At 43.7% G+C, this 20,106-nt stretch overlaps 1 protein-coding gene and 5 non-coding genes across 18 annotated transcripts in view; all 6 read right to left on the bottom strand.

Moving 5' to 3' along the window:
- Positions 1–7,454, bottom strand: part of LOC135502332 (cell adhesion molecule DSCAM-like) — a 123,829-nt gene extending 116,375 nt beyond the window's left edge. For all 13 annotated transcript variants that reach the window (XM_064795073.1, XM_064795070.1, XM_064795081.1 and 10 more), the window contains exon 1: positions 7,038–7,454. In XM_064795073.1, the coding sequence (XP_064651143.1) occupies positions 7,038–7,107 (70 nt within the window). In that variant the 5' untranslated portion in view covers positions 7,108–7,454. The remainder of the gene's footprint in view (positions 1–7,037) is intronic.
- Positions 7,455–10,217: 2,763 nt separating this feature from the next.
- Trnav-uac (transfer RNA valine (anticodon UAC)) lies at positions 10,218–10,290 on the bottom strand. The gene has a single exon. It is a non-coding gene; the product is annotated as a tRNA-Val (tRNA).
- A 1,730-nt stretch (positions 10,291–12,020) lies between these two features.
- On the bottom strand, positions 12,021–12,156 carry LOC135502674 (U4 spliceosomal RNA). The gene has a single exon (XR_010449810.1). It is a non-coding gene; the product is annotated as a U4 spliceosomal RNA (small nuclear RNA).
- A 777-nt stretch (positions 12,157–12,933) lies between these two features.
- On the bottom strand, positions 12,934–13,069 carry LOC135502673 (U4 spliceosomal RNA). Its single transcript, XR_010449809.1, has one exon. It is a non-coding gene; the product is annotated as a U4 spliceosomal RNA (small nuclear RNA).
- A 633-nt stretch (positions 13,070–13,702) lies between these two features.
- Positions 13,703–13,838, bottom strand: LOC135502672 (U4 spliceosomal RNA). Its single transcript, XR_010449808.1, has one exon. It is a non-coding gene; the product is annotated as a U4 spliceosomal RNA (small nuclear RNA).
- A 795-nt stretch (positions 13,839–14,633) lies between these two features.
- On the bottom strand, positions 14,634–14,769 carry LOC135502671 (U4 spliceosomal RNA). Its single transcript, XR_010449807.1, has one exon. It is a non-coding gene; the product is annotated as a U4 spliceosomal RNA (small nuclear RNA).
- Positions 14,770–20,106: the final 5,337 nt, after the last annotated feature.

Raw genomic sequence — 20,106 nt, 5'->3', positions numbered from 1 at the left:
ATTCTCCATGGATCCGGTTTTATGGACGTGATATTGTTATAAGGCCAGAAAGGGTTACTGTCCACGTGTTTCTGCCTGAGGGGAGCCGCCCATACCAAGAATTTATCCCTAACATGAAGCTGTGAATGCCCATATGGACATCAATGCCCAATACCCCTTTGTTGTAACCCTTCTTCTCAACCAAGTCAGCATACGTTTAGAAAAAGATCGTGAAATATGTGTCATGTCATAGATGAGGTACATGACGGTCCAAGTAATGGGAAAGGTGTATATCTATAATAACTCCTGGCTTATTTTCCATGGGTTACGGCATTCTCTTGGGAAATGACTCTGAAAGGTACAGCTGAAGCACAGGGTACATAAGGAAGTACTGTCAACGAAAGAACACCGGTTTGGTTTTGAGGTCTGGGGATGATCAAAACAGTGTCTTGAGAACCAACATGGCCGTTGTAGGTCAACGCTTCGGGCACTTCTTGCTTGGCGAAGCATTACTGGTATCAAGTATAGAAATGACAGTACTTATGAAACTCTCGTAATTACAAATGTACACAGTGTCTTCACTTGGTCTCAAAATCGAGGTTTCACCATATATGTCCAATTAGTTCAATGTTTGTGTACCCCGGCCACAAGAGTCCAAATATAGCTGCAAACTCTTAAATAGCCTGTCTCCACAATCAGCATCTGCCCTGGGCTCTGTCCACTGAAAGGACCAGATGATCCTCCGGATGTGAGGTCACGACTTGACCATTTGGACAATTAACGAAAGTATGCTAACTGCTTTGCTGAATGGGACAGTGGTGAGATATGGGTATTTGGGGTCCGTGTATCTGGTCCCTGTCAGGGATGAACATAGGCAGATGAGTGTATGGCCATGGGTTGAGTCAAGTGACCCAGGGTTTTACATGGAGAATGTAGATGAGTGGAAAGGTGTAGATGAATGGATGAGACGTTGAACGGCGAAGAATGTGGAAGTCAGAGAATGACTCGGGTTGAGTGTCGGCAAAGCTCATGTTGTAGTATACTGACATGTAGGCCTAAAACCACTTGTGAATCGCTCTTAAGAATTACACGTTATCAGAAGTCACTCCATTTGACCAAACCAATAAACCAAGTGACACATCCAATTCAAATGTTCCTTTCATAAATAACAAAGCGTTTCTTTCTCGAAAATGTAGAGCAAAAAGTTAAGTAATACATCGCGGTGATTAAATGGGTCGTCACTGTTGTGTGAAGAAGCATTGCGTTGAAAGGATTTATGAAGAAGAGTCGTACACAAACATTTTCAGTGAAGTAACGCTGCAAATGACACTGTCATGCAGCTTGGTGTAGTTTCCCCAAAAGACAACAGTCGCTTATATTTCAAACTCAATCAAAATATTCATTGTACTCACTAATGACAAGAGACGGGATGACACGACCTACATAAACAAAATGGCTGCCACAGCCGCCATTTTAAGTACAAAAGAATGGTTGTGAATAACATGCTGATGTTAAGAACCAACAGAAAGAACCCAACCGAATGATAAATCGTTATTTAACGATAGTTGTCACCTAAACACCTCTTTGATTTAATTGTATGATTTTTGTATTTTCCAGCACGTGTTACACACTGCACGTGCGCCATGTGATGCCCGCACGTGCACCAAGAGACAGCTTGCTGCCCTGCATCCAATGCGGGTATACTGTCGATATGAAGGGCGTAACACACAGTTGCATTATCGAAATTTCAAATGATATGTTTGCTAGGTGTCAGCTTGTCCAGCCGTCCCACTGAGAGGAGGTCCGGAATACTGCCGTCCAACTGCAATCAGAGTAACAGTGGAATTCTGACAGCGGGTGTCCACTTCAAGGCAGCACACCGACATCTCAGGAATGGTAGCTTCACTGCACATAAAAGAGAAGCCATGATCGAAAGTATCCGTTCATGAGCTGGTGGAGTCCAACGCATTCCATTGTTTTCACCAATCCTTACTGAAATGATTACGCATAGATTGTATTTCTCGAACAAAGCCTTTGAGTTCATTAACAATAGACCCCTTACAATTGTCACCTCGTGTAACATAATACCCCGTCTTGTCAGGTGTGAATTAGGGCCACGCATTTGCCCCACTTCAAAGTGTGTCATATACACGCCAGCACGGACCCTGGCTGCACCGTTCACTCTGTACTTGCTGGTACTATAATAAACATATATACAGTATATACTTAATAATAGAGCCTTTCTTTTAGTGTTTTTCTTCGCTGAGGACTTAGAGTAACACTCTAAGCTTAGGAATAGGTCAGCTCCATGATCTATTAGTGCATGCATGAAGGTGTTAAGTGTTTTCATGCTTGGCAGCTGGGCTGATCGGCGGAGCGAGGTCAGGTCAGATGTTGCAAAACTGATGCTGAATCAATCACTGGCTGAGTGTCTTCCATTCTGGCGCATGGCCGCCACGTATCTATCAAGATCATAAGTGGCTTAAGCTGTTTTTCTGACCGCTTCGCGATCTAATAGGCATCAATACCAGGAGCTTGAATTTGCCCACCTCCAGCCCTCTCACTTTTCTAACTGAATATCGTATCTCGAAAACTCTAATGAAGATACGACTTCGTGAGGGAGCGCGGAAGAAGTAATTGGTTCATATCCCATGCCAGTAACGTTCTTAAGTTAAATGAAATTTGGGACCTATAGGCCTACACACTACTGCCTGCAGATATCGAATGCCACATACCGGTATTAAAGATATATCAATATCATGCCGGCTTCACTTTAAGCAGTGCACGTGGCTTACACTGATCATTCTTAATCGCCAATCATAATCATATGAATGAACTCTCACACGCTAGGTGTATACATACGTCTATCAAGTGAAGAATTCCGATTATGTTTTGAAAGCATACCTTCCCCCAGGCCGTACCCCTGGAGTGAGGCATAAAAGGTCAGTGGGTGCGGGCCTCTCGTCTTATAGAGTAAATGCCTTCTCACGACATTTTGGATCCAAGTGTAAAATTTAGGTCAGTAACCCTTGAACTAAGACCATGTATTCAAGAGGACGCTACACATGGCACTGTGGGGAAATGTTGCGTCATGCTAGCTTACTATATGATGACGGTCTCCAAAATTACTCCAGACGTCTGTAGAAAGACAAAAGACGCCGTAACCCCAGTAGACCTGGATGACGTTGTGTGTAACATTTAATTCGGGAATTTGTCCAAAATACATGTACTACCAGTTGATATCATTGGCAAGCTCGGCCTGATCTTAATGACATCACGCTTATATTGAATATATCTTCTGTGCACGGTGTACTGGCGCAAATGTTACAAACATATTACCTAACCACATATATGTATGTGCTAAATATCCGTGACCTAACCTACGTAGAATTATAGTGAAACCTCCTCCTCAAGTTTCAATCCTGTTTTATCTCGTCTAATTTGCCACTCCTAATGTTACTATATCAAATTAGCCCTTAGTTTGGACAGCAGCGATACTCGACACACGTAATAGTAATTGCAAAGGAAGGGAGATGTCCTCTGACTAACGAAGTGACCATTGCATTACGAGAATTGTTGAGCAAGTGCAATTACCTTACGCCATAATTGGTGTGATAATCATGTGAAGTGAAAAAAGGTATGAACTTGAGGATGAAATGTTCTTGATATAGTGCAAATGACCTTCATATGTTTTATATGCTGTGAAAATGCCTCGTGTGCTGCAGTCCAAATGACCTGATGTCCGCTGCATTGCAAATGACATGTACATCGGTCATGTATGTCGTCTGACATCGTGCAGGCTGCAGCATGACCTGTGCATGATGTGTACACCACACACACGTAAGTGCATGATGTACGTACATGATATCTGAAAATGCTGATGGCTGCAGAGTATGACCTGTGCATGAAAGTGTATGTCTGGCGTTCTTATCTGCAGTGCGAATGACCTCTGCGTGATGTACTACATGTTTGATGTGCATGTTGTACAATATGTATGTATGGGGACACGTTGCTGGCTGCATGCAGTGCAAATGACCTGTGCATGTGTATGATTTGCTTGATGTGCACGTATGTCGGACATCGCTGGCTGCACTGAGCCACGTGTGAGTGACCTGTGTATGATGTATGCCAGTATAGTTCTGTCTGCAAACAGATCAATGTGCTAGTTAACTAAAACAAAACGTAAACACAACGACATCGATTCGTTGTGAATTATGGATGAGTGCCGTGTGCGACTAATAGGAGGTCTTTATATCTGATTAGAACCATCCACAATTCTAAGACGAGAGAACAACAACGCGTGCCCCAGAACGCTAGATGACTTCTCAATCAGTGGTAGGACTAAATGGTCTTTGCTATCATAAGCTCTTAGAGGCAGTCCATCCAGGGGATTTTAGGACACTGAGCAGGGTTTACCCCTCGAACGATGAATGATGGTCGGACTGGCTAATCCCCGGGGGCTTGGCCTCCAGAGATATGCTCAGAACCACATTAACCCTACCCTACGAACACCAACTATACCACAGGAGTTTCATGATCCACGACACAGAGGTGGCAGAGGTGGCGATGAACTATTTAGTCTGCAGTTGTCCATCAAGATTATCAAACACACACTCTTCAAATGGCTTGTTCAACTATACACTGGGTATGTTTCATTCTTTGAGCTTGCAACTACAAGTCTTTCGGTTGTGTTCAAGGACGCAATGGCCAATGTTGGTAGGACTGTTTAGCCGAGGTTGTCCTCACTGAACCTAAAAGAGTCAAAAGAGAAAAAAACTCTTTGTAGGGCGACATGTGAGTGTCCGAATGTACAGCATCACATCACGGTGACCAATGCATTGTGAGTTATAGATCAGTGTCCATCTGGCGCACACATCAAACAACGTGGTTCCTTGTTTTAAAGGAAGTTTACAAACAGTGATCGGCATACTGAGGCGAACAGCTTAACCAAATGAAAGGCTTGTAAATTGTGATTGTGCTATATGACGCGACTGATGGGGACATAATTGTTTTAACGTGATGTTGTGCACTGCCAATCATCTGTGGCGACTTGCCTTGCAAGGTACTGGACCGCAATGATAGCAGTGTCGAAGCGGTAGCCTGTTTGTCCCAGTTGGAGATCACTCTTGCACGTGTGCGAAAGATTTTGAAAAAAATGCAACGCTTTTCCTCTCATCATCGCAATTTTGATCGTGAGTATCCATCAGCACGAAAACCCATTGACTCAGAAGTCACCATTGATGCAAACCTACCGATGTTTTGATAGTATTATCAGAGGGAACCTGATACTGTGATAGTCATCTATCATACGAGATCATAGTAAATCTGACAATGACCCGAGTACATTAAATGGCCCGTCAGATGTGGAGGTCCGTGGACCTTGGACAGCTGTTGAGGCCGCCACTACACTGTTTGAGCAAATGCTACGACTGATCTGAGCTGGGCATCGCTCGACATCCACTCCGTCTTATGATCTGAGAAAGTGCCAATGTGGCCTCTACCGCAGATAAACTATACGGTCGCACTTGCACCTTGATCTCTCTCCTCCTGTACCCCAAAGAGGTAGTGAGTGGAGCCCTTCACTGCCCGAGCATACTGAACTTCCAGCGGTATTACCTCCGTCCGAAGTCTCCACCGCGCATTGTCTCGAAGCTGAGCAATGTCAATACATTGAGGGCCAGTATGTGCTCGAGATGATATTGTGTAAGTAGCCAAAAGGAATTTTCGAAAAGCTTCTTCTTTTTCACATCGAAAATCTATTGATAAACGGTGTGCCGAGGTGAGATGGAATATGACTAGATGTACAGTGGTTTTGAAGAGATTTACTCGTCCATCCCATGAAGACGATTGATGAAAACATTACATTGTAATTGTAAAACCAGTGAGTGTCTCCAGGAATACGATAGATCCGGGCAGAAAGTAACACTAGCTGCCGTGTTCTTCATAACTTTCCAAACGATTCCATCAGCTGGTTTGTTAATATTTATTCTCCCAATAAACTTTATGACAGTATTGTAAACGAAGGATGTATACTTATACTCGCTGTATCAATACATTATTTCTTGTATCGCATGGTAAAATGTAGAGGTAATCGAGTGCATTGGATCCAAACAGTCAAGAAGTTCCGAGGCAGTGTTGAGTAAAGGCACGGTGGCCCGCCGCACGGTTGTTCATTGAGGTCTGTACCAGGACGCAAAAAGAGAAACATAGAATATATATATATTGGTCCGTCAGATCTCTACTTGGCTGCTTGGAGTTGAAATCGGTTGCAAAAATAGAATAATCATTGCCAGGATGAGTTATATCACACAGACCAGTGAAATATGAGCCGTCTAACTGTGATACATCTTTGGGTGTAACAGCGGACAAACGTCAATAAGTCTAAGGGGGTCAATTGCGAAAGTGTTTTTAAGAAGAGTTCTCCTTTCATGGTTGTCCGGATTTTTTAATAGATGGAAATCGTCAGTCCGCTGTATGGTGTGGAAGTTCTGGCGAAATAAACTCAAGCAGTCATTAGTAACAGACAATTAGCTCTCGACCAGGTACAAACTAGAGATATCAGGATCAAGGCAACCTGCTCATGAAGCAACAGCGAACATCAACTCGGAAATGAGAAAATTAGAATTAAATTGGGCGCTAATTAGGATGAAAACAGACCCGACGAGAGACCTTGACCTTGTACAGCGGTGTTTCTACTCTAAGGAAATATACTTACAGAACTCTGTCTATGTGATCACAAAATTTCAAACCCTTTCATTTGAAGTTATCATTTAAACATGTTTTCGCCCAACTGAGCCCAGCCAAATCCTATTCTGCCTCAAAGCTTTGAAAAATAAGTTTGATTTCATTGCATACGTTACTTGAGAGACCTTAAAACAATTAAGGTCTTCCCCCATACACTCACAAACTACATTCATCACGCGGTACCGGTCGTGAAAACGTGAGTTACTTCAAGTACAGAACACCCGCAATACAATGGAGAATATCGACGAAAACCTAGCCTGTAATGAAATACATTGAACGAATAATTAGTGATGAATAATTAAAGGGCAACTTACTCGCTTTACAGATCTGTAGCTCCAGAATAACGAATAATCCTACCCACTTCACAAGCCCCACAAATGCCATTCCTCCCGTCCTATACTGGTACTATTATCATGTGTACCCTTGGTCAGTATCGATACTAGCCCATAGGCCTAGCAGAGCAGAGGGCCTAGCTAGACTCGAAACCCCAACGCATCATCAGGTCCATGATACGTTGTTAGATTGGGAGGTAATGATATCATAAATGGAAAAGGGATATTCGGTTCAGGTCCTAAGGTGAAACGTTTATCCATACATAAGTCCCTGTTTGTAAGAAACTGTTGAGTATCCTATGCTTATGTCTGTTTTCCCATGTATGCTTCACTATAGTGTCCTCTTCAAATCTTCCTATTGAAAATTCAATTTAAGATTCATTGAAGTGGAACCCTCATTCAAAGTTGATTCGCGTAGTACGGTAGCGTTCCACACGGGTTCTACCTGCGTTTGTGCGTTACAAGCCACTCCCATACTCCATCTGTGCAATATCGACCAATCAGAGGAACGGATTGATTACGACTGACAGCGATTCTCCCGCTTTACGGCTCATGTCTTCCATTCATCAACTGTGGGAACCTGTATATTGATTTTTCACCGAGGCGAATCTTCAAAACAGTGTAGGTTTCGCGGAACTTTCTTTCACGATACATGGTCCGGGCTGCACTGCAGCAAATCGATTTTTCATTTTACGCCATCCATTCGCGTGCGGCTTTAGCTCTCTGCGCGCTGAATAAGCAATGACAACAACGAGAAGCTAAAAATGACGATTTATTATGATAATCCACAGAAAACAGGTGCGACCCTGGATGCTATGAAAGTCGCTAAAGAACCGTGCAGCAGCAAATTTACCAAAAATGGCGAAATGCCAGCAAAATGCAATCCAAATTTGCTGCATAAGCAATGCCGTTCCATAATTTATTTTGCATAAGGTGGATCTCGTGAGAGATTCAGAGTATGTCAGGGTAACGAAAGGCACCGTATTTCATCCTGAAGAGGTGCAGATTCTGCTGCTTCTTGGGTGAGACATGTGAGGAGAGCCCGTTAGGCGGATTGAAGTGAAATGGGCGAATAGACCACAGTCTTGCCGGGAGAAACATTTCAAGCCGTTCATTAAGGGCCTGACAGGAGCAAAAGTATAGCCTGGCTTGAAGAGTCGGAAGCCGGGCTGCGGAATTTCGCAGCCGAGGTCGGTACTCAGAACATGAAGGAAAAAAAGGTTCAGATTTAGCTGCACCAAAACATGTTTATATTTGCCGCGGTGCGGTGCACTGCGAAATTGAATGATTATTTCGTGTTTTTTATTTGGTTGAAGCAGCACATTTGCGCCGGATAACAACAAGACCAATGAATACTGATTATTAGGAAAACATATTGATGCAGGATGCAAAACAAAAATGCATGAAAAATAGCTTTCTGATTGGTTGAGTGATGTTGTTTGGAAAATGATCTGGGCTGATATGAACGCCATGTTTTTACCTTTAAAATCTCGTTATCACGCAGCAAATATGACGCATGCGTTGATTGGTTCAAATTGTGGCACTGATGTGAGGTTTAATCCTCTACCCAATTTGTTGGGTAGCCGAGTGACCAGTGTTACTGCCAAGACAGAATCGCATCGTGATTGGCCATTTCACCTATTATTTAGGCGACCAATCGTAATATCATTTCAACGAGAAAATGGTCGATTGTAGTATTTCAGGATTGTTTATTTTATACATAGCATCATGCTAACCTCGATTACAAAGTATGACCCATATATATTGCGCCGTTATCACAGATGCATCAACAAAAAACAATGTCTTGAGTTGATCGGGTGATTTCTTCTCAATCGTCGCAGCAAATTGCAGGGTTTTCGGTTTCATCTCCTGACATGGAGAGACCTTACACGGTCGGGGGGAGTGGTTGTAGGTCTGCCGCCTTGATGAGCCCAGTGACTCACTCCCAGGTCGAATCAATTGCTGCCGATTGCTTGATGATCACCCGTACCTGTTTGGCTTCTTCGTAGTTGGAAGCTAAAAACGTCAAAGATTGAGGAATCATAGCTTGACCTAATTACACATTCAAGAGCATCTTCAAGGCGTGCACGCTGGATTTATCTCGTGTCATTTTTGAGTAATTGCGCGATATATGGAAGACATGATTGTTTAAAAGAGACTCGTACCCCTCTGCGTTAATTTTTAGTACCTTGAAAGAAATTTTCGGCGAGGCCCAAACTTGTGGCCACAAAAACGTGGAGGAGTGCCTACGCATGTCAACATCAAACATTCGATGTAAGACTAAGGGGCTATTTTCGATCGAAGGTCGATTTTCTTTTCTCAATCCAATCATTAGATCATTTGCAAAACATATGGTATAGGCCAAATCGTGTGTCGAAATAGCTGATGGACTTATTCACCACTGGCACACGCTTTATTAACAGAAAAACAAAAAATGCCTCATCAAGAGGAAGACGCTGACGTCACCCAATAAAGTTTCCAGTCAATTTCCTTTCTGGCCGCGAATCTCTCCTACATGTCGGGAGGTCAGGGCAATGCACAATGAGATGGGAATTGTGATTGTATTCATGAAAGTTGATTACTGGTCATTTCTGTGGCTTCGTTACCGTAATAATCAACTGTTGGGAAAAAAACGATGTCTTTGTGGATTGCTGTTTCTGTGCTGCTCTCGATGTCGCTCTCTGCACATAATAGTCCCGAGTGGTGTGGAAGGAAACTATGCACCTTGAAGAAAATGTCAGAGGAAAGATTCCAGGCAATGTTATTGGTTTCGTAGCTTCCTCTTCTCCGTTACATCAGTGTAGAAGCAGAAAATGTCCCCCTCGAAAAAGAATCCGTCCCCATTAAGAATCCGTCCCCAGTATAAATGCATATATACATTTATATGGTTCTTTAGAGGCCATAGAATCCGTTGTTCCCCGGACGCTCTATCCCCTCATCGAGATCATACTGCGCCTCTATCCACCAATGCCTGAATTAAACATAACCCTCTCTTCACTGTCGACTCACTCCAAGCAAACTATCCAAAACAAAGGCGAGTGTCAATAGTATGTTTGCTCATGATTGTCGATTACATGGAAGAAACCGACGAGAAATGACAAGAAAGCCCACCCAGTGGCCAATCAAAACAAGCAATTTGTTGGTAAAACAAAAAGTATCACAAGGTTTCGGCGGGGCTCGAACCCGCGGCCTTCTGCGTGTAAAGCAGACGTGATGACCACTACACCACGAAACCTGTCTTGTAAGAAGACTAGCCGAAGTGAGCTAGACTCGTCAAATGGGTGTTGTGCCATGCCTTGCGATTTTTCGCTATCGGCGTGCCACTTCGTGACTTCATAATCAACGAATGCCTTGCCAAAAGAGCAGATTAAGGAATAGTCTGGGGTAATGTTCGAACACGATCACCTCATCCAGTCCAACCCACGCAACCGTCTACGGTGGACCAAGATCAGCCATCACCCACGCCCTCATATACATTTCTCATTTAGACTCAATACCATCGCCGCATGTCAAGAGCGATTTTGAAGCCCTCTCATCTCACGCCCCTCATGCAATTGTCGAATATTGCCAGGAAATGGATTGATGATGGACCCTCTTTTCCCCACGCCCTTCTGTATTCCGAGTGCCCCAGTCCGGGCCATTATCATGGTCAACAATGCACCGACACGTGCAGCGCGCGTGTTTTCGCGTGATATGAATGACGCGCGCAGACGGGATGGGATGAAGGCGGCCATGTTTGGACAGTGGGCAATCACTGACTCAACAAAATTTGGGAAAATTTTCCTTTCACACCATCCCTATAATCAGCAGGATAGGATTGGGTCGAGGCGGTCATTTTGGTTGAAAGGTGAACGCGCAATGACCGACCAACCCTGATATTTTTCAAGCTCTTGACCGACAAAACCGCAGCCACCAAAGTGCCCAAAAGAGCAAAATCACTTGACTAAAAATTCCATTATGCCCGTCAGGCTCGATCAATTGCAGCTGTTTATTTGGACCAATAACAAACCAACTTAACATCACTTTGGTTTCCCGATACTGTAAATGTTTCTGTTATGAAGGTTGGGTGCTCTCTTCACTCGGGGTCTGGTAATCTTCACGATGGCACTTTCAGACATTGGAGTGATGGACGAACCAATATCACAGGTGCAGAGTATACATTGCTATCGGTAACTGTCCTGATTGAACAGAATAACTGGAATCAGCTACAGAACTATGAGAAATTACGCATGATCCCGGTCGGTCACCACTCTGACGTCATTTCCCCCAAGATAATTGGTGCCGGGTGATCGCCATCACGAGGGTGTCAATTACCTCTCTGATTGGTAGTTTCTGGCCCAAATTAATCCGAGGCTAATAGCGGCCACCCTTTGTTGCAAGAGATGCTTGCCTTGCTCTGTGGGATCGTAATGGAGAGTCAACCTCTAATTAATAACATTAAAGAGAACACACAGCCTTGTTCGTGGTGACAAACTGCCCAGCTTTATGTTGTTTGTGGCCGTAAACTGACCAACCCTTTGTTCAGTGAAGCTACTTCAGCTGGCCTCCATAAAAGAACCCGTGATTTACGCTTGTTTCGCTGCGGAAAAAGAACTAGGCATCCGTTACTACAACGGGAAGGGTTCCGTTTCACTGTGTCGTGTTAATCTAATGCTACACTCCTACATGTACCCGCGACTGACGATTATAGAGATGACAGAAGGAGTGAAGACTTGCTTTTGAACGTCGATACTACTTGAGGAGTGTTATCAAATGATGGCTGCAGTTTTTCTGTGTCGGTACCAATTTTTTTGTCATGTGTTTGTTGTCTTCTGATCTTTCGAGGGGATGAGGTTCCAGCAATGTCAGTGGTGTTTTCCTTTTTAGTAAATCGTACTATTACCATCGCGATTCGCCTGCACTCAGACTATCCACTCTATCCACACGCAGAACCGTTTTGTTCTCTGATCTTTGTTCGTTTATCTGCTCCCGGAGGAGCCTGAAAAAATTGCAGAGCCGCCCGTGAGGGCGTCAATGCGGGGTATTGGGTATAGTTTTCAACTAGCAATAACCGCGCCTCGGATAAACCTCATTGGCTACGGTACCGCCACTGCGCAAAGCTGACGGCATACACGCCACAAACCTACCTATTGTAGGGCCACTGAGTGATTCACATGGTCTTGATATTTTGGTTGAGCATTTAGTCTAGCGTCTTCATCTCGCTTAATTTACAATCATTCGGTGTTTCAATGACTCTCGGCAGTTTGGATTTAAATAAATAACAAATTGATATGTTATGTTTGACCTATTTATTCTCTGTGTTTTTTATTTAGATAGCAGAAGGAAGGAATAACATTCCAGGGACACTCACTCCCGACAGAACGAAGAAAGACTTGCGTTTGAACATTGCCACTTCTTTAGGAGTACAATCGAATACTGGATGTTAATAATTTTCAGTATACTCTTCATGTGTCGTTACCAAGATTTTTGTCGTTGTTTTTTCTGATCTTTCCAGCAGATGACCCTCTCGACCAATACTTCGTCCCTAATACTTCGTCCCCAGGGGAAGAAGTACGTGGTGCCTATTGCGAAAATGATTGGTTGACGAAACAATGGCCTGATTGGTTGGCTAGCCTTGTAACGTCAAACTATTTTTACACCGAGGGGGTCTTCCTGTTTTTCATCATGGCTTAAGCTTTAATGCGTTGGGCTGGAATTACTGGCTTTTTTCGAAGTAGCACATACGATCGAGGCTATATAATGAGCTAATGACCCTCCAGCAAGACCATCAATGGTCTCCTTGTCAGTCCACTGTTCCACCACGATCACGTTTGACCTTTGTCATACCCCACTCTCGGAAGTGTGTAGTCTTCTGATCTGATCTTTGTTCGTTTATCTGCTCCCGTAGGAGCCTGAAAAAATTGCAGAGCCGCCCGTGAGGGCGTCAATGCGGGGTATTGGGTATAGTTTTCAACTAGCAATAACCGCGCCTCGGATAAACCTCATTGGCTACGGTACCGCCACTGCGCAAAGCTGACGGACTATACGCCACAAGCCTACGTATTGTAGGGCCACTGAGTGATTCACATGGTCTTGATATTTTGGATAAGCAATTACTCTTGCGTCTTCATCTCGCTTAGTTTTAAATGTTTCGGAGTTTCAATGATTCGTAACAGTTTATATTTCAATAAGCAACAAATTGATATGTTATGTTTGACCTATTTGTTCCCTGTGTTTTTTATTTAGCTAGCAGAAGGCAGGAAAAACATTCTAGGGACACTCACTCCCGACAGAACGAGGAAAGACTTGCGTTTGAACATTGCCACTACTTTAGGAGTACAATCGAATACTGGCTGTATATGATTTTCAGTATATTTTTCATGCGTCGTTACCAAGATTTTTGTCGTTGTTTTTTCTGATCTTTCGAGCAGATGACCCTCTAGACCAATACTTCGTCCCTAATACTTTGTCCCCAGGAGCTTTTTTCGAGGTAGCACATAGGCTCAGCGAAGCAGATTGAGGCTATATAATGAGCTAATGACCCTCCAGCACGACCATCAATGGTCTCCTTGTCAGTCCACTGTTCTACCACGATCACGTTTGACCTTTGTCATACCCCACTCTCGGAAGTGTGTAGTCTTCTGATCTGATCTTTGTTCGTTTATCTGCTCCCGTAGGAGCCTGAAAAAATTGCAGAGCCGCCCGTGAGGGCGTCAATGCGGGGTATTGGGTATAGTTTTCAACTAGCAATAACCGCGCCTCGGATAAACCTCATTGGCTACGGTACCGCCACTGCGCAAAGCTGACGGCATACACGCCACAAGCCTACTTATTATAGGGCCACTGAGTGATTCACATGGTCTTGATATTTTGGTTGTCTAATTAGTCTAGCGTCTTCATCTCGCTTAATTTACAATCATTCGGTGTTTCAATGACTCTCGGCAGTTTGGATTTCAATAAATAACAAATTGATATGTTATGTTTGACCTATTTATTCTCTGTGTTTTTTATTTAGATGGCAGAAGGCAGGAATAACATTCCAGGGACACTCACTCCCGACAGAACGAAGAAAGACTTGCGTTTGAACATTGCCACTTCTTTAGGAGTACAATCGAATACTGGCTGTTTATAATTTTCAGTATATTTTTCATGCGTCGTTACCAAGATTTTTGTCGTTGTTTTTTCTGATCTTTATAGCAGATGACCCTCTAGACCAATACTTCGTCCCTAATACTTCGTCCCCAGGGGACGAAGTACGTGGTGCCTATTGCGAAAATGATTGGTTGACGAAACAATGGCCTGATTGGTTGGCTAGCCTTGTAACGTCAAACTATTTTTACACCGAGGGTCTTCCTGTTTTTCATCATGGCTTAAGCTTAAATGCGTTGGGCTGGAATTACTGGCTTTTTTCGAGGTAGCACATAGACTCGATGTACAGCGTAGCAGATCGAGGCTATATAATGAGCTAATGACCCTCCAGCACGACCATCAATGGTCTCCTTGTCAGTCCACTGTTCCACCACGATCACGTTTGACCTTTGTCATACCCCACTCTCGGAAGTGTGTAGTCTTCTGATCTGATCTTTGTTCGTTTATCTGCTCCCGTAGGAGCCTGAAAAAATTGCAGAGCCGCCCGTGAGGGCGTCAATGCGGGGTATTGGGTATAGTTTTCAACTAGCAATAACCGCGCCTCGGATAAACCTCATTGGCTACGGTACCGCCACTGCGCAAAGCTGACGGAATACACGCCACAAGCCTACCTATTGTAGGGCCACTGAGTGATTCACATGGTCTTGATATTTTGGTTGTGCAATGAGTGTAGCGTCTTCATCTCGCTTAGTTTAAAATGTTTCGGAGTTTCAATGATTCGTAACAGTTTGTATTTCAATAAACAACAAATTGATATGTGATTTTTGATTTATATGTTTTCTATTTTTTTCATTCAGATGGCAAAGTCCAGGAACTCTCATTATTTACACACCATGCACTTCAAATATGGTTAGCATTGGCGGCCTCCAGTGTATCATTTGAAAATCATGGGGATTTGTTGCATTTTAGATATCCAGTGTTGTGGGTCAATCTAATTTCAAATTACAAAGTCAAATCATAATCTTTTCATGAAGTGATTTGAAGACCCTGTCCCATTTACTCAATCAGATCATCCATTGGACGATGTTATCAGGAGAAGGCACTTGACTCTGAAAACATCTTCGCCGCCTCTCAAGATGGTCCTCCACGGCTAGAGTGGAAATTGACACCATACCTGTCAGTTGCAGGCTGCAACCACGGTCAGGATTCGGTGCAACCCCTAGGACATTGACTCCGGTCCTTGAGATTCCCCCGGGTTATAGCAAATATCTTGACTCAGGAATTAATTTAATTGCTACACGAAGAAACGTCAAAATCAAATCAAATAATTCGTCAAGTGAAACGAATTTGAAGGTTCGTAACGGAAGTTACATGACGTCATGCCCAAGGGCATTGTGTTGGGTGGTGACGCCCGCTCGTCTGCAACTAACATGAAAAAACAAACACCCCTACCATGCCGACCGGGCGACTATTTCAAAACTAAGAAATTTGTTCGAATAGCGGAAGCGTGTTAGCTTTTATTACCGATCGGAAATTAATATCACTCTAAAAAATGATCTGAAATCATCTGAAAACTTTTCACCTGACGATGTGTTTGTAAAGCTCCAGAATTGTCAACATTGGAAATGCTGACAGATGACAGCAGACATCCCCTTATCTTGGCGAGATGCCAGAATTGATAGAGATTAAATTTGACATTCCATCTTGGAAATGGACGACGATGTGCGGAGAACATCTCGGTTGGTTGTTTTCATGACCATATTGATTCGTTTGATTCCGAGGAAATATCATCGCGAGCTCATTTCACATTGTAAACACTCACGTCAGATGAGAACGACTTCTATGCAAATTCTTCATATAATTTCGAGGTTAATCTGTTTTGAATGCGGCGCATTTGGATGCATTTTTTGATTGATCCCGTCCCTCGAAGGTCTTTTTTAAAGAAGCCTTCTGCTGAAAAACCATGGCGGAAGGTAGCTGGGCAAGATGGTTCCCATTGCAACAACAAATTCAAAATGGCGGCTACGGTTTATAATAATCCCGCAGTGCAGGGTCAAGTATTATTAGCCGTGAGATCAATACAGGTTTTTGAATTGAAGATTTCTGCAGGAGGATTATCAATTTTGATAAGAAATAATTAGTCATAAGATATTTGATTCAAAGTTCTCTGAGAGGTGGAGTGTGAACAATATATGCTAAATTTCAACCGGCCGGCATTTCGTGGGATCCGTATTGCACACTATGAATGGGCCATATGCCGAAGCGGAGCTTCGGACACCCAAGAGTGGAATCATTTTGTCAAACTCAAATCAAGCAGCAATAGTTTCCAGTTGAATGCTGATCGAAACTGTCCCGTTGCTGCTAAGAAGATGAGATTTGCGAAAGCCTGACTGTCCAAGGAGGCCATGTTTGCTTTGGCCAGTAGGGCAGATAGATAGGGGTTGCCTCAGTTACATCTCCTGAATTCGACGGGAATCATAGCTTAAAATAATTATTTAACTCTAAATTGAGGTTGGTATCGAGATGTCTGGAAGCTGTTATTTCTGTTCTACCTAACTGAGCAGCAACCTGGCCAGAGATGCCTGGCAAACAAATGTAAACCGTCCGATGACGATCGATTTTTAGATATTTGGAATGGAACTATTCTGAAATGAAATCCGTAACTTGCCACTCTCAAAATTGACAATGCATCAACCGTATTAGAGATGTTAGTAACCTTCAACGTAACAACATCAAATAAGGGGAAATTGTTCACCATCTGATTAAACAATAGCAAGGAATACGAGCCAAAAACCAACACAGAATGTCCCACAATAAACAGAGAGAACCACATTGTTGAGGAGATAAAGAGGAGATAAGAACCCTGGAAAAGAGGAAATCCGCCAACCTGATAGAGATGGGTGCATTATTGAAGGAAAACATAAAAAGCTATAAACTGACTAAACATCTATGGGGCCTTAGAAACCTCACTTGCCAAAGGTAAATTGCAGGGCTGATCACAGTATCAGGGGATGGAGTTGGTCTTGCCTGAGAAGCAGCATCATTTTGATCCTTGGATATGTTTTCAATGGGCCATTAGCTGCTAATTGCCTGGGCAGATTTGCAGCATCGCCAAGTTCCCCAAAGTGCATTGTCTATTACATAAAGCTTAATAAAAGCTACCTTCAATGAAATATTATTTCATTTCAATATCACGCGACGTTACCCAGTTTTCTTCCAATTGGTCTGAGTTTCCCCTGTGCGCTAATAATCATCTCAAAAACCTTGAACATTTTGACTGGATTTCAAAATTTAAGCATTTTAATTGCAAGCACGTAGCTATTGCCATGGAAACAGCATTCAGGATGAGAACACCGGAAACCGAGCAATTTGTACTCCGAAAAACATCTGAGAAGTCGGGCAAGTCAGTGAATTGGCGTAGATTTTGATTGACATTATGATAGGATATCATGGCGTATCGGTGTAGTCAGAGGTACTTATGACTAACTAATCCCGCCAACTCCCAACCATGCTCATTCTGCATCAGAAATCGGCCAAATTTTGAAACTAGGGAGCCACCTCTCAAGAAATGATAAACGAATACCTCTCGGTCAAATGCTCTGAGAACCTCCGAGAAAATAAACAAAGTTATTTCGAGGATTAACTTCGTCATGACGCGACGAAACTTTCACATGGGACCACAATTGAGTCGGGGACTTCCGGAGGGTGTCGTGTGGCTTTGTTTCCATGACTACCATGCACCAGCGTCCGCTAATGGTGTCCATGTCACAGGTCAATGGAGAGGAACAATGATGGTCGCTGCTGGGTGGTGTGGCATCAACTATTTGAGAATGATTAGCCGCGTTATTAGCCATGTTAGGTTTCAAGAATGAGAGAAAGTGTCCACGTGGGAAAAATGCTTTCCTCGCGAGACTGATAATTAAAGGTTTAACCTGCCAAGAGGGGGCGCCGTGGTTTTGAAAGGTCGGCCTCGGCACCTGCTGACGATCTCAAACATTCGTCTAACATATCTGATTTAATTGAAGCTTTCACATTCAAATATGAATATTTGGTCCTTTGAAATACTCATTGGCGAACATTTAGCATGCAAATACTACACCAGGGGCATGAGAAAGCGAAATCCATCGTCCCCATTGCCTAATCGTCTATTACAAAGGCTGACAAAGCACGCACAAATGTCACCTCGGAACGAGATTTTTGAACAAGGGTCATGATCCAATCAATCAACTGGACATACCGGCGGCCATCTTTGTTTGGTCACGTGTCACCTGTCGTCTGGTAACGGATTATCTCTTGTTTGTTTTGGGCAGGTAGATAGGATCTCGAACAAATAAAACTCTGATTCGAGTTTGTTCATCCATCATGGCCAATTCGCCAATTTCTGCTGGTCAATACGACCTTTGACCTCTTGACGTGTTGGCACCTCCATCATCTAGTTCCCGAGGGAGTCGATTGACCAATAAACCCTGGGTCGTGACAGGCGCCATTTTGAAATGGTGAAGATGATTTTCAGTATTTTCCAACCTGAAGTCGATGTCATAGTAGAGCGAGGATGTCGGACACATGTTTGGCGGCCAAGACGAATGACAAAAAATGGCGGGTTTCGCCGTTTTGTTACTGAGATTGTGCAGACAATGGTGGAACCAATCCTCGCCAAGAACATACTGTTCCCGCAGTGACTGTCAAAGACAAAAACTTAACCACTGCACGAGTGACGAAGGGCTGATATTATTCTTCTAGAGCACTTGTTCCCGGGAGACTTTTGTTCCAGTGTAGTCTCACTATATATTAATGATGTACATGTCACCCTTTCTATTCTCTTTGCACGTGGATGGGTGGCAAGCATTTCCACTTGTGAACAGACTCAAATACTGGTACCTTTTGCCGATTAACACCGAAACAGTCCCAAAACGGCGCCTGCCACACAAGTCCCCCACCCTGTCCTTTCCCACTGACTTACCGGCTTTGAAGCCGTGGATAAAGCCACTGTCTACCACTTTAGGCAGGCAGGCACATATAACGAGGCGAATTCGGGTACACTTCAGGTCGAAACCATCATTTTACCACTTCATTCAAGAGCCACTTCGCGGCATCTTGAACCAACTTGCGGCAGGACATGATCGTCTTTAAGGCACGTGTCATATAAAAAGGGCGCGCAATGTCAAGAATGCAGAATTTCATTTTTCAATGTTCACTTATGTTTTGAAATATCTTTCTGGGAAAAGGTACAGATTCTGTGCATAGTTCCCTGCGGCTGAGAGACCAAATCGTTCAGGAAAGTAAAGTGCAGCCCATTGTGGCAGACACCAGTCTTGCGCTTATCAAGCTGGGGCGTCCGCTCTTTTTGAAGACCCTCGAAAGAAAAATGCGCCTTTATCCCTTCCACTTTTTTTACAACGTTGCAGTTTTGTCCAAGCTTGGCTATACAGAATACTGTGGGCGTGACAGGGTGTGTGGCTCGCAGACAAAAGGTGATACTCGATAATCTCAAACGGACAGCGGTCACAACCAGCACGACCTCAGATCCGTCCTTCAGCGCGTCACTCGCTCGACCTCGCTCGTCCTTCAGCGCGTGACCGACGTCCACCGTGTCCACAATTTCAAAGTCAACATACCCCAATCATTTCCTCCCACAGGTGAACCCCTGCAAAGTGAACCGCCTCACGATCCCGGGAAAGACCACATTTACCTCTCATGGGAACCTAAGGACCACTGCAGACAATTGCCACATCCAAAGCTGTCCGCACACTCCAAACGATCATTGCAAATCCGTTTTCACAACGCGCGACATTGTAGAACTCGGATCAAGTCAACTGACAATGTGAGCCAGTGGAGTTGAATTTCCCTGCTAAGTGCAGCCACGCGGCAAACTAGCAATTTTATTTAAATTTAGCCAATTTCATAAACGGCTGGGAGGAACTTTGGTCGCGTTCGAGGCGTGTGATTGTTCAGGATCGGAAATGGACGTTTTCACTCTGAATGA

The sequence above is a fragment of the Lineus longissimus genome, chromosome 18 (assembly GCF_910592395.1).
Source record: "Lineus longissimus chromosome 18, tnLinLong1.2, whole genome shotgun sequence".
Lineage (NCBI taxonomy): Eukaryota > Metazoa > Nemertea > Pilidiophora > Heteronemertea > Lineidae > Lineus > Lineus longissimus.
The sequence above is the reverse complement of the archived record's forward strand: the minus strand, read 5'-3'. Positions and strand labels throughout refer to the sequence as shown.